The 14,996-nt window shown below is 34.8% G+C and overlaps 1 protein-coding gene across 2 annotated transcripts in view; it reads right to left on the bottom strand.

Moving 5' to 3' along the window:
- Positions 1 to 14,996, bottom strand: part of PTEN (phosphatase and tensin homolog) — a gene marked incomplete at its 5' end in the record, with an annotated part of 88,366 nt that overhangs the window by 33,569 nt on the left and 39,801 nt on the right. The window contains one exon of one of the 2 annotated variants that reach the window (XM_079697321.1): positions 3,083 to 3,127. The exons of the other annotated variant lie outside the window; for it this stretch is intronic. Coding sequence (XP_079553447.1) covers positions 3,083 to 3,127 — 45 coding nt within the window. The remainder of the gene's footprint in view (positions 1 to 3,082; positions 3,128 to 14,996) is intronic. 2 annotated transcript variants of the gene reach the window in all.

Here is a 14,996-nt window from a genome sequence, read left to right as displayed (position 1 = left end):
ACTCTCTTCAATGGAGCTAGCCTTATCTTACAAAATAAAACTTAATAGATAAAAATTAACAACAGCTGAAGGTTTACCACAAAATGATGCAGAGCTGTATGTCAAATAGAATACACCATGAAATACAGTCAACCTTTTAAAAATTAGTATCCAGTGAACATTTAACTTCCTCAAAGGCAAGAACTATATTATGTCTTTATACCCTATCTCCCCCTTCCTCCCCTTACCCCCACCAGAAGACAGATTACAGAGGAACACATAAAAATGAAGTACACACACTTGCATAAAACAAAATGATTAATGTATTAAGTAATTCACCAAGTATACCTGAATTTGGTTAATGATATGAGGTTAATTTTGTCCTTTCTTAAAATAACTTACTGAATGCCTGATAATAGAGATATAAACAGTTACAGTCAATTATTAGAAAGTCCACATTAAGAACTCTTCTTCACCCATATATGTCATAGTTGCCATAAAAAGTTTAATATACTATTAAATACAGGTATGTCAAGTGCAAATATTTTAAGATCTTTCCATTTACATATGTTTGCAAAGACATACATCACATCTAATTAATATCCTAAAAATAAAAGAAACAAAATAGAAACATCTGCTACTTATCAGACTCACTTACCCAGAGCCAGAAATATAAACAGGGGTAGAAAAGTAAAGAAGACTGAAAAGTGACATCAGAAATCAAAACATGCTACAACTTGGTAGTTCTAGAAACTTCTGAAGAAAGTAAAATTTGGGGAGATTAAAACAAACAAACAAACAAACAAAAACAGAAAGGGAATACTGGCATCAACAGTGGATGGTCTGCTACCATATGTACCTGTGTGACCCTGTTCAACTCACTTAACTTCTCTAGGCCTCAGATTCCCCATCAGTAAAATGAGAAGGTTGGACTAAATGATCTCTTTCAGGTACTTTCCAGTCTATGATTCCATTAAATGGATGGGGGAATAAGGGAGTTAAAATATGTGCACCCAAAGCTACTCTCAACTAATAATGAGACAGTTCATTAACTTGGGGGTCTGATGTTTGGATATACAAAAACAAACAGGCAATCAACTCTCCAGGCTAGATACCAATGCCAACTTTAACCATAATAACACAAGTGACCCACAATACTGACAGTACAAACCTGAGTCCTAAATTCTAGAAGCAGGAAGCCATTGCATACAGGAATGAAAAGAATTTCCTTTCCTTTCTTTGGATATAATGTTAAACTCAAATAAAGTTTTGAAATAAGGCAGAATCTGTCTTTAGTATCTTTCTACCTTCCTTCTGGGACTCTCTACATGCCCAGTACTAAGAGTCTAAGCCTGAGGTGACTCATTTAGTGGACTCCAGCTTTTGACAGTTCATGTCCTGTTTGGTTTTTTGTTTGTTTTTTTTTTTTTGAAACTTAACTTCTGAATCCAGTTGTTCAAAAACTACAAAACTTTGTGGTTTTTATTTTCCTCCACAGAAACACTCTGGCACCTGTAACAAGAGTTTTTGTAGGAGAGGTTAATCTAGAAAAGAGAAAGATATACGCACAGATCATTTGTAAGTTGGGGCCCACCTAAACTTAAGTTTCTACAGCACCTTTTACTTTCTTTCATCTTACTTATTACCACTACACCGTACACACACACACACACACACACACACCATAATCTGACCATAATGGATTATCTGCCATATTCTAGACAATATTATTGCCAACAAGCTTCTTACATGCCATTCTCTCTGCCTGCACTGCCATTTCCCCTCCTCCTAAGCCTCAGGTCAACCTCTATGATTCTTTTCACCCCAGCTCAAACATGCCATTCTTTATGAAACCTTCCCTACGGGGTGCAATGCACTATTTTGACTGTTGTCTACACAGCTCTCTTCTATACAAGAGTTACCTCTTCTATAATACTTTGTCTACCTTTCACATTAGATTATAATTACCTGAGGAATGGAACTACATCTTATTCACCTCTGCACTAACAAAATGTTGTAGAATGTATAACATGTAGCAAGCCCTCAGTAAATGTTTGCTTCTTTGTTCATCTGAGAAAATCAGTGACAACTCACTAAGAGATACAATACTAGTGTCTACTTCACTCTCAGGTCTTCTGAAGTCTTATCAGAGTACAAAGATCACTAAATTAAAGATAAAAAAGCAACATCCCACAAGCCAATAAGGCACAGAGAATCTTTCATTTTTTTGGTGAATATCTGAAAACCCACTGAACGCAGAAAAAAAACTTGTTCTTACATTTGATAAATAAACTCTACAGAAATTATAACAGTAAATTAGCATATATAACTTTAGATTAACATTTCCATTGCATAATTTATACATATCACATAGGAAAAATAAAAGCCAGGTATAAACATAACATATTTTATACACAATTTGTTTTTTTAATTAGAAAATGGTCAATATTTTGGGAAGGAAAAAATGGTCAAGAGCAAAAATGATAAGATATTTTCTTCACACTTTTCTTTCCTTCTTCTTTTTTTTTTTTCTATTTTACACCTCTACTCACAAAGTCAAAAGAAAAAATGAAAGGTTAAAGATAAGGTCAGCTAGCTGAATCAAGAGGCAATCCTTACATCCCTGCCCCAGACAAGAGAAACCACCCAATTCAACAATTTTAGTTAACTTATTTATTTTATATACAGTTAGAGAATATGCTAATAGCTTTTTCAATCAATTGACCTAGAGACACAGAATAAAATTATGTCTACTCAAGAAGCATCCCTCCATGGAAGATGGCATTAATGCTTTAGCAGAAGCTCTGTGTGAATTACACTTCAAGTTACCACATGGTTATGGGCCCAAAGATGGGCTAGATGCCAAGTCATTTAAAGCAGATCAAGTAACATGAATCTGTGCCAACATTGTTTTACCTCATCACTACACTTTCTAAATGACCTAACAATGCTCTCAATCAGACTTCTTGAACTAATTGTTTTAGGAATACAATTCTGTTAAAATACATCTTTAACTCTACCTCATTCTAACAAGGAAATAACTTTCACTCAATAGTTATTTTAGAAGATATTTGCAAGCATACAAACAAGAAAACATACTTACAGATTGTATATCTTGTAATGGTTTTTATGCTTTGAATCCAAAAACCTTAAAACAAAACAAACAAACAAAAAGCCACCATTAACAAAAATGAGCTAACATTTGAAATTACATTACTACTATTGAGAAAAACCAAAAGGCAGATTCTATTTTTCCTAATCTCAAATATCATTTAAGAAAAATAAATAAATAAACTCCAATAAATATTCTATCCATGGATTTAAACTAGTAATCAGATCTTTCTTAAGTAATTATTACATTACACAGATTTATACAATCTGAAGTAAAGCCATAGCTCTTCATAAAATGAATATTTTCATAATCTTCTCTCTTCAGCCTAACATAATGAGATTGAGTATTAAGAAATAACTTCTTTAAAAAGCAGCATTAGCATTTAGCTCAAGTTCACCTAGCTTATACAGTTTTGTGAGAAAGAATCACATGCAATCAAGAAATCTTAAAAATAACCCTGGAAATTCAGCCATCATTTTCTTTCAAACTAAAAACTTTTGATATCTGAAAGATGCAAGTAATAACTACTAGCTCTGTACAAAGTTTATTAAGTATTTTCACATACATATTCTCATTGGATGCTCACAAACATCTGAGAGGCAGAGAGATGAAGGAAGTAGATATCAAAGAAATTACAGGACTTGCCCAAGGTCATACAGCTAATATGTCAAAATAATACGTCAAAATAATAGGTCAAAAGACCAAAGACCTCTCCCCTCAACAATTAGTTAAGAAACTAAACAACAACAACTACAGCCAACACTTACTATATGCCAGGCACTATTTTAGATACTTTATGCATACAAATTTGTTTAATCCTGTAAGGTAGGTAATAGAGGGGTTAGAAAAGTATAAGGCTGAGGAAATAGAATAAATAGAAGAACAAATGGAAAACAGAAGAGAACATTTTAAAAGATCTAAAGTCTAGGAGATTCAACATATGAATAGGCATCCCAGAGAAAACAACAGAAAACACAGGAGAAGAAATCCAAGATATAATTCAAGAACAATACCCAAAACTGAAGGCCATGAATTTCCAAACTGAAAGCATATAATGAGTATTCAGCAATATTAAAACAGACCCAAATAAAGACATACATATCTCACTGAAATTTCTGAATGTTGAAGACATAAACATAAGATCCTAGCTGCCTGAGAGGAATCATGTTTCATAAAATGAATATGGAATCTGAATAACATCATCCTTTTTAATGGCAACACCAGCAGCTAGAAAACAACTGGGCAAAACCTTCTGACTTAAAATTATTCCTAGCCTAGAATTCCATACCAAGATAGACTATAAAACAAGTGTGAATATATATAATAAAGGCATTTTAAAATAAGCAAAGTCTCAAATAATTTTGCTTTCCACATATTCTCTCTCAGGAAGTTACTACAAGATGTGTTCCACCAAAATAAGGGTGGGAAACCGTGAAAGAAGATGACAAGTTCCAGAAACTGAAGAATCCAATGCATGAGAAGAAAAAGGAGAATCCCCAGAATGAATAGCGAAGGGACATCTCGATTAGACAGTCATACAGCAAGCCTAGAGAATGACTAATCCAGATTAGGGAAGACCGGAAGGTTCCTGGAGAAGATAAAATTGATATAATAAAAAATGTGCTCAAACATATACAGAGATTTATACAACTAGGGGTAAGTTTAGGGATGAATTAAAGTTAAGAATGTAGAAACTAAACGAGAGAGAGAGAAAGAGAGAGAGAAAAAAGGAGGGAAGAAGGGATGGAGAGAGGGAGAATTGTAAATCCAGGGAAAACAAAATGTGTAGGAAAAACCAGTTATAATATACTATATTGCTTAACTATGAATGACATTTATCTAGTCATAATGACATAAAAACCCAATACTGATATAACCAAAATTACAATATACTACTGGAAGAATGGGAGAATGAAAATATGTGGTTGGGTTAAGAGGGAAAAAAAAAGAGTTCATAAACTTGAATGTGAAAAATTATGTTACACAGTAATACAAACAGTACTTATAACTTTATCACTAACTGATATGTCATACTACAGTTGATGAAGATATCAAAATATTATTTACAATCAACACTGCAAAAATTAACATAGTCATTAGACCTGCCAACAGATTTGATTTAAATGTGGTAATAACTATTATTATATAGATGTTTTTTAAATATTTTATAACAATTATAATCAAAACTAATATAATAGGCACATTTATAATTCTATGAATTTTATTTTATGGATTTAAAATCATTTTAAGAAAGGGTTCATAAGCTTCACCAGACTGCCAAAAAGGTACATGGCCTAAGATTAAGAACTCTTGCCACAGGGCATAGGGAAACAAAGGAAAATAACTACCTATTTTTTTGTGTGGCAGTGGTTGTTAATAAACCCTATAGAACTATTTGATTTTAGTATTTCATGTATACAACTTTTTTTTTTTTTTCGGTACGCGGGCCTCTCACTGTTGTGGCCTCTCCCGTTGCGGAGCACAGGCTCCGGACCCGTAGGCTCAGCGGCCATGGCTCACGGGCCCAGCCGCTCCGCGGCATGTGGGATCTTCCCGGACCGGGGCACGAACCCGTGTCCCCTGCATCTGCAGGCGGACTCTCAGCCACTGCACCACCAGGGAAGCCCCACAACTTTTTTAAAGTAAATATTTAAGGTATGTGTAACTTTATTTTATTTTATTTTATTTTCTGGTACACGGGCCTGTCACTGTTGTGGCCTCTCCCGTTGCGGAGCACAGGCTCCGGACGTGCAGGCTCAGTGGCCATGGCTCACGGGCCCAGCCGCTCCACGGCATGTGGGATCCTTCCGGACCAGGGCATGAACCCATGTCCCCTGCATTGGCAGGTGGACTCTCAACCACTGTGCCACCAGGGAAGCCCGGTATGTGTAACTTTTTATAATTCTGTGCTGTAACCCATTAACTACTTCAACCAACCCAGGATGCACTGATTCTGCTACAAAGACTTCTACTGAGCTATAAATATATTACAGGAAAAAGTGGTTTGTTACAGACCCTTTCACTCCTGTCTGTTCTACCCTCTTTATCTTCTATATTCCTGTACCTTTTTCTCAATTTTTACTTTTGGATTTTTCTTTAAATTGAGGTAAAAATTTACATACAGTGAAAAAGATGGATCTTAGGTGTACAATTCTATAAGTTTTGTAACAACCACTCTAATCAAAATATAGAACACTTCTACCACCCCAGAAAATTCCCTCATGCCCATTTTCAGTCAAGCCCCACCAAGCTCTCAGGTAGCTACTACTATTACCATATATTAGTTTGGCCTTGTTCTTTAATTTTATGTAAATGTAATCATGTAATATGCATTCTTTTTAAACTGATTTCCTTCACTTAATGTTTTTCGAATTTACCCATGTTGTTACATGTATGGATAGTTCATTCTTTTTATTCTATTATTCCACTGCATGAACATAACACCATTTGTTTATCCATTCTCCTTTGATGGATATCTGGGATGTTTACAGTTTGGGGTTATTATGAATAAAGTGCATAAACATTCTCGTGCAAGTCTTTTGGAGGACATATGCTTTCATTTCCTTGAGTAAATAACAGCTCGGAGTAGAACTACTGGGTCGCAGAGGAGATAGGGTGGGTGCATATTTAACTCTATAAGAAACTACTGAACAGTTTTCAAAAGCGGCTATACCATTCCACAGTCCTACCAACATTTTAAGAGTTCCAGTTGCTCCACAGTCTCATCAATATTTGGTGTTGTCAGCTTTTTAAAATCCTAGTCCTTCATTTGTTTATTAGCCATTTTTACACTTTCTTTTTTGAAATGTCTGTTTAAGTCACTGGCTCATTTCTTCCCCCAACTGGATTATTTGTCTTTTTTATTATTGATTTATAGGAGTCTTTTATATATTCTGGGTATAAGTCCTTTGTCAGATATTTGCTCCTTGTGTATGACTTGCCTTTTCATTTCCTTAATATTGTGCTTTGATAATCAACAAATTTAAATTTTGATGAAATCTAATATATCAAATTTTTCTTTTGTTTAGAACTTTGCATCCTCTCTGAGAAATCTTTCCCTACACATAAAGAATTCATAAAGATATTCTCTATGTTTTGTTTTAGAAGCTTTATACATACTTTTAGATTTTTCTCAGTTTCTATTTTAATTTGGTTGGAAATCTAGGTAAATATTATGGGTAATTAGAATAACCAAAACATAGACAAATGATTTGAAGGACAGTGATCATAAAATTTAATAAACAACAACTCATTGCTACCTGCCATATCTTCCACCATAGGTTTCTTCTGAGAGAAAATGAATAAGCAAAAAATGATCTACAAAATACAATTTTCTCACAGAAAGCGTACAATGTAAATGTGAGCAGAGGGGGGGAAAAAGGTATTTTGGAGGAGTAATAGTTCATTTTTAGTTCATTCTGAGTCTGGTAACTTTATGTTTTGAATCCAAATACATAAACCAATACTATATTAATAGGTATGTACACATCCCATTGCCCATCTCCAAGGAATACTATTCACATGTGGCAGCCCTTCGTACACTTAAACTGGAGTCTAAAGGATTGACAGGACACGTACCAAAATGATCACAGTGGCTATCCTGGGTTTTCAGGGAGAGATGGAGGCTTTCATGATTTACTTTCAACACTTCTACAATTTTGTTGTTAAAACATAAGCACATACTACTTTCAAAAGAAAAAAGTTTTCTGTCCTAATGTATTTTCCCAAAAAAGTAAGAACTGATGAAGTTATATCACACTATGTTTTACCTCCAAAAAGTGAGCTTCATTGAAAGTCTAGGTTCTCTAGAGGGGTGGGATAGGGAGGGTGGGAGGGAGTGAGACGCAAGAGGGAAGAGATATGGGAACATAAGTATATGTATAACAGATTCACTTTGTTATAAAGCAGAAACTAACATACCATTGTAAAGCAATTATACTCCAATAAAGATGTAAAAACAAAAAGAGTCTAGGTTCTTTTAAACAGTATTTTTTAAAGTTTACATAAAATTAATATCTTCATATACTATTTTTAAAGTAGAAAAAACATGGATCAAAGCTTTTTTTAATGTGATAACAGTCCTCCTTGAGAAATAATTAGTTCTAATAATTCATGCAATTCCTATTTATAAAGACTCATGAGGTTTTTCTTGGTTATATTTTCATTCATACTGAGCCTGTCCTGAGGATGTTCAAAAAAAAAAAATTATTGGCACACACTGTATGCCAAAATCACAAATCTAACATCAGTGAGAAATGATGTCAACAAAACAGAAACAATTCATTAAAATGCTGGTAATGTGTTATCTCTTTAAATCCCTCCTAGAGGCTCCATGGAAAGCCTATTCTTCAATTTCATCAGGACACTTCTTACGTTACTTTAGCTAGGTGTCTACAATGTATATTCAAAGCCAACTTTTATCCTCTTTTAACTTTCAAGTATTATTTATTATGGGCACAACTGCTAAGAATTTCTGCTTCCCAATCTTTTATTTTTCTACATTCCATTCAGGAAGTACTAAAGACTTCCTAAATAAACAGCCTCATTTGATGCCTTATAACACACATTTAAAAATAAAATCACTTCACTTCTAGAAAAGAAAAGTATCTATTAGGGTAACCTTTCATTAAATTAAATATCCCACAAAATAATACCGATTGACCTAGTAAAATGGAAATACATTACAGATGGTAAATAGGTGTCAAACTAGTAGTGGCTTGTTGAGGGGCAATGTTAAGGCTATTAAAACAGGTTGGAGACTGGGAAAGAATATCTGCCACTAGTGAGGGAGAGAGAATAAAATAAAAATTTTCACTTTATTTGCCATTTCTAGAGAACATCAATACAAATATATGGGTAAAATTCAGTAAAAAGCAAAATTTGAACATTATAAATTATTATACAGTAGCAAAGTTATTGTAACCAGATTAAAGTTCTATTATGAATAGGCCTTAAATAACTTTGTTCTAAAAATCTTTTTTTATACTGGCATTCAATACAAAGGGGCCATCTCTTAAAATTTTTCTTACAGGAGCATGTATATACTTTTGACCATTAAAGAGTATCTGATACAGGAGTTTTCCTCTTGTAAATAACTGTAAAACTGGGCAAAATGTATGAGGCACTAAACAAAAGGTAGCATAGGCTTATGATCCTTAGGGAAAAAGAAACATGAGGTTACCCCATGGCTGCCTTGCTTTCAGGTTGGAGACTCTTTTCTGACACAGCAGAAGGAAGTAGCACAAATGGAACAAAGGTTTCACTGAGGTATACAGGCAGAGATTGGAGTTCTGGGTGGTAAAGCAGCTAGAGTTTGTGGAAGAGGGCAGCAGAAAAAGGAGGATGAACAGACAGAGGGACTTCGAAGTGTGTATGGAAATTCACCTCAGGGCCTTGGTCATGGGTTGGGCTGCATATATGCAGAATCTGGAAGGATAATGGAGATGACACCAGAGATAGCACAGCTCTAGGAGAAGGAGTTCTGGTCCAGCCAGAGTGGAGAGACCTCATTGAGGAACTCACGTATTCAGCTGAGAACCCAGAAAGGCCACACGTTAGGAGTAAGGACCATGCCCTGAACAAAAGACAAAACTAAAATAGGCCTGCCTTAACAAAGAAAACCACACCTGATAATACAAGAAGATTAACCATTAATTTAAATGCCTGCCAAAATGAAACTCAGCACCCTTAAATTAACATTCAGACTCCCTACAACATATCACCCACAACATTCATCATACAATTAAAACTTATTAGACATGCAAAGCAGGAAAACATGACCTATGATCAAGAAAAAGAAAAAGCAGTCAGTGGAAACCAACACCAAGACAAACCAGCTGTTAGAATTAGCAGACATGGACTTTGAAGCAGCTATTATAAATATATATGGGAATGTAAAGGAAAATGATTATAGCAAATGAAAAGACAAATCTCAGCAAAGACACAGAGACTATAAAAGACAGAAATTCTGGGTCTCAAAAGTACAGTATCTGAAAAGAAAAAAATCTACTTGCATGGTCTTAACGGAAGACTGTGGACTGCAGAAGAAAGATGTGACAGATTGTATTTTCTAAGAATGACTACATCTCCCATCCCACATGCTCTTCATACAACATAACCTTAACACTGCTCCCATCAAGTGATGGGGTCTATGGTCCCTCCCCCTTGAACCTGGGCACACCTTTGTGACTGCCTCAACCAACACAGTATGGGCAGAAGTGACATAAAGCTATTTCTAAGGCTAGGTCATAAAAATACCATGCACTTCTACCTATGCACTTCATTCTTAACAAGCTGCCATGCTACGAGGGCTCAAACTAGCCTACATGGAAAGGCCAAGCATAGGGGTTCTGGCCAACAGCCCAACGAAAGACCCAGATAAAGACAGCATTTACCAGACATGTGAGTGAAAACACTTTCAGATGATTCAGCCCCCAACCGGCCAACTCATCTCCTGTCACTGAGTCTTCCCAACTAAGGCCCCAGACACTGTGGAGCAGAAACAAGCCACCTCCACCATGCCTTGTCTGAATTCCTGACTCAATCTGTGAGTATAAAATAAACAAATGTTCTATGCTATTTATGTTTAGAGGTGGTTTGTTATGCATAAATATTAGCTGGAAAATAAATATATGAATTTGACCAAAGATTAGTAGTAATTATCTAACCTGAAGAACAGAAGAAAGAAATGGAAAAAAATTTTAAAGACATCATGGCCAGAAATTTCCCACCCATGGTATAAAACATTAACTTAGAGATACTAGAAGCTCAATAAACTTCAAGTAAGACAAATATAAAAAGAACCACACTATGCATATCATGATCAAAACCACTGAAAACCAAAGACAAAGGGAAAAAAAACAAAAGGAGTCAAAGAAAAAGACACATTATGTATAGGAGAATACCAGTCTGAATAACGGCTGACTTCTCATCAGATCTAATGAAGTGCTGAAAAGCAAAAAAAAAAGCCATCCCAGAAGTCTATATCCAGCAAAATGCCCTTCAAAAACAATCAACAGAAGCTGAGAGGATCTGACGCCAGCAGACTTGCCCACAGGCTAAAGGGAACTAATTCCAGATGAAAAGTGAGTCTACAGAAAGAAACAAAAAGCATCAGAAATAGTAAATATAGGAATAAATATAAAAGGACATCTTTTTCTTCTCTTGATTCCACTGAAAGACAACTAACTGTTTAAAGCAAATAAAATAACACTGTATTCTGGGGTTTATTACATACATAGATATAAAATCATACCAAAAAAATTAAGGCAAGCAGAATTTTACTGTTGTAGGGCTCTCATATTTTAATGGGAACTGTAATAAGCTAAGAATGTGTTCTATAATACCTAGAACAAACTCTAAATGTATATATATTTATACATACAAATAAAAAGTCAATAGAAGAATTTAAATTGAATACCTGAAAATATTCTATTAACCCCAAAGAGGACAGAAAAAGAAGAATGGAGAGAATGAGAGTGAAATAGGAATGAATGAGCAACTAAACACAAATAGAAAGATGTTAGTCTTAAAAAACATATTAATCATTATACTAAATATAAATGGACTAAACACTCCAATTAAGCAAGTTGGTGATTGGGGATTTCCTTGGTGGCTCGTTGTTAAGAATCCGCCTGCCAGTGCAGGGGACACGGGTTCAATCCCTGGTCTGGGAAGAACCCACATGCCGCAGAGAAACTAAGCCTGTGCACCACAACTACTGAGCCTGCGCTCTAGAGCCCGCGAGCCACAGCTACTGAGCCTGCGAGCCACAGCTACTGAAGCCCGTGCACCTAGAGCCCATGCTCCGCAACAAGAGAAGCCACCGCAATGAGAAGCTCGCACACCACAATGAAGAGCAGCCCCCACTCGCTGCAACTAGAGAAAGCCTGCACGCAGCAACAAAGACCCAACTCAGCCAAAAAAAAAAAAAAAAGTCAGTGATTACAAAGCAAGTTCAAAACTGACCTTCATAATATTTCTTCATGAAATATAGTACATATAAATGTTTACATATACTTGCTACACAAGTTGTCACACTCTACAAATTAATATACTATGCAATGTTCAACTCTGAAGAAGCAAGACAAGATTACCTAAATCAAATGCAAAACTCAATCCAGATGCTCTATACATTAACACCATGCAACTGAACTCATTGCAATAGAGGAGAAAGAATCTAGGTTGCAAGATAAGCTTTATACTGACTCTTAGAAGGCATAAGAAACTCAGTTACTACTTTGGTGAAGTTACTGGTGGTCCAGAGTCTGACCCTCTACCTTTCAGGGTTACACTTGATCCTGTCAGCATATTGAGTGGTTCCCCCCAACCCAGGGGCAAATTAAAACCCATATCATATGACTGATGTATAAATATCACAATGATCATAATGGCAATATACTAATTTATTGAAAAATCCAACTGCCATAAGAACTAAATTATTCATATCTTTATGACCATATCTAACCATAAGCAGACCTGAGAATTGAAATCAGAATGCTGCTGAATAAATGTGGAATCAAACAAGAGAAGTTAGTTAAATGAAGTAATTTTTAATAGACTAAGATATTCTGATGTTTCCATCTCCACAAAAGGAATGGTTTTGCCAAAAATATCTAAAGTTCATTGGCTAAGGCTTCCTTTCTCTTGGCAGTGCTTTTTCCATGTTTCAATAGCTAACCAATCCTTCTTTTCACCGAAAGGCTTTATGTTGACAAACTAAATATATTCTACTGCATTAAACTGAAGTCTTACTGTAAGGCCTGAGAGTCATTCTGTTTTTTAAAGGTGAACTGGTATATTTCTGCTTGGTGCCAGTACTTACTGATATTAAAGTCTATATTATTAGAGTTGGGAACTGATAAAAATTCATCCAACAAATATTTATTGAACACCTGCAATGTGACAAGCACTACTGTGGATACACTGGTAACAAAACTCCAAGTAGGAACGACCACAATCATAATAACAATTGCTCCTAGCAGCTTGAGAAAAACCCATCAGCAAACCCCCTTTCAAGGTATCCCATTCAGAAAATAGCCTAAGAACACTAGATAGCTCTTACTAATCCAATATAGGCTAAAAAGAAAAATAATTACTTATTTGCTACATTTTTCTGTAGGTGAGTCACTATTTGGTAACCATTTTTAATTCATCTGCTGTATCCATGTTGAATCAACATTTGCCCTTAGAACCCTAATATACCTACAATTGCTACTGCTACTACTAAAACATGAAATTGGATTGTTGTTTTTCTTTTTAACACATAAATTATTTCTGCCTTAATCCCACTAACACAGGCAAACTGCAAATATTCTAGTCCTTGACTATTTTCTTCTAGTCATCTTCAGGTTGTCAGAATTAAAATCAGTCATATATCTGACACAAGGAAAGTAAGTATCTTGTTGAAAATGTACTTTTCACTCTTGCCTGCACAGTAGTACTTTCTCCTACATTATCTCAAGTTAAATAGAAGAGAAAAAATAAGAGCTTTATATTATATTCAGGTGAAAGATAGTAATTCCCAGAACTAAAGAAAATCTATTCTATCTAAAGAGGTATAAAATTAGAAGGAAAAGAAATAAACAGTGTAGTAAGTAACCTATAACTCACTGAAAAAAATTCAGAAGGCTATTAAAAATATTCTGAATAAGAAACGCCAAACATTTCTCTGAAGAAGTTGTATCATTTTGTGCTTTTACATGGATGAGAGTTCCAGTTGATCTACATCCTTGCCAACCCATTAGCCCTTTAAGTTTTAGCCATCCCAGTAAATATGAAATAGGATCTCACTGCGTTTTAATTTTCATTTTCCTGATGATTGAGTTTGAATTTTTCATATGCTTATTGATCATTTATAAATCTTCTTTTAAAAAGTTTCTGTTCAGATCTTTTGCCCTTTATGGGGTTGTCCTCTTATGAATTTGTAACAGCATCTTTATACTGTGTTGAATTCAAGTCCTTTGTCAGATATATGAACTGCAAATATTCCTCCCAGACTGTGGCTGCTTTTTTATTCACTAATGGTGTCTTTCAAAAAATAGAAGTATTTAATGTTGATGAAGTACACTTTGTCAATTTTTTTTTGTACGGTTAATTTTGTATGTACTAAGAAATCTTTGACTAAACAAAAAGTCACAAAGATTTTCTTCTTTGGTGTTTTTATCTAGAAGTTTTATAGTTTTACATTTTCTTTTATGTTTCCATCTATAATCCATTTTAAGTTAATTTATGTGTACAGGCATACCTCAGAGATATTTTGAGTTTGGTTCTAGATGACTACAATAAAGCAGATATAGCAACAAAGCAAATCACATGAAATTTCTGGTATCCCAGTGCATATATAAAAGTTATGTCTGCACTATACTATAGTCTATTAAGTGTGCAATAACAGCATTATGTCTAAAAAAACAATGTACCTACCTTAACTTAAAAATACCTTATTGCTAAAAAATGCTAAACATCACTTGACAACTCAGGGTTGCCATAAACCTTCAATTTGTAAAAAAAAAAAAAAATGCAGTATTTGTGAAGTGCAATAAAGTGAAGCATAACAAAATGAGGTATGCCTGTATGATGAGAAAGGCTCATTTTACTTTTCATACTGACTTACAGTTGTTCCAGCTTCATTTGTTAATAAGCCTTTGTCAATTAATGTATATGTGCATTTTTCTGGAATCTCTATTTTGTTCCATTGATCTATATTATATGACCCAGCAATTCTACTCATAGGTAGCCAACAGAAATGAAAATATGTCCACAAAAGTCTTGTCCATGAATACTCATAGCAGCTTTGTTCATAGTAGACCCAAACTGAAAACAACCCAAATGTCCATCACAGGGGAATGGATAAGTAAATTATATCATATCCATAAAATGGAATACCACTCAGCAATAAAAAGAACCA

Source organism: Hyperoodon ampullatus (assembly GCF_949752795.1).
Source record: "Hyperoodon ampullatus genome assembly, chromosome: 1".
NCBI lineage: Eukaryota > Metazoa > Chordata > Mammalia > Artiodactyla > Ziphiidae > Hyperoodon > Hyperoodon ampullatus.
The sequence above is the reverse complement of the archived record's forward strand: the minus strand, read 5'-3'. Positions and strand labels throughout refer to the sequence as shown.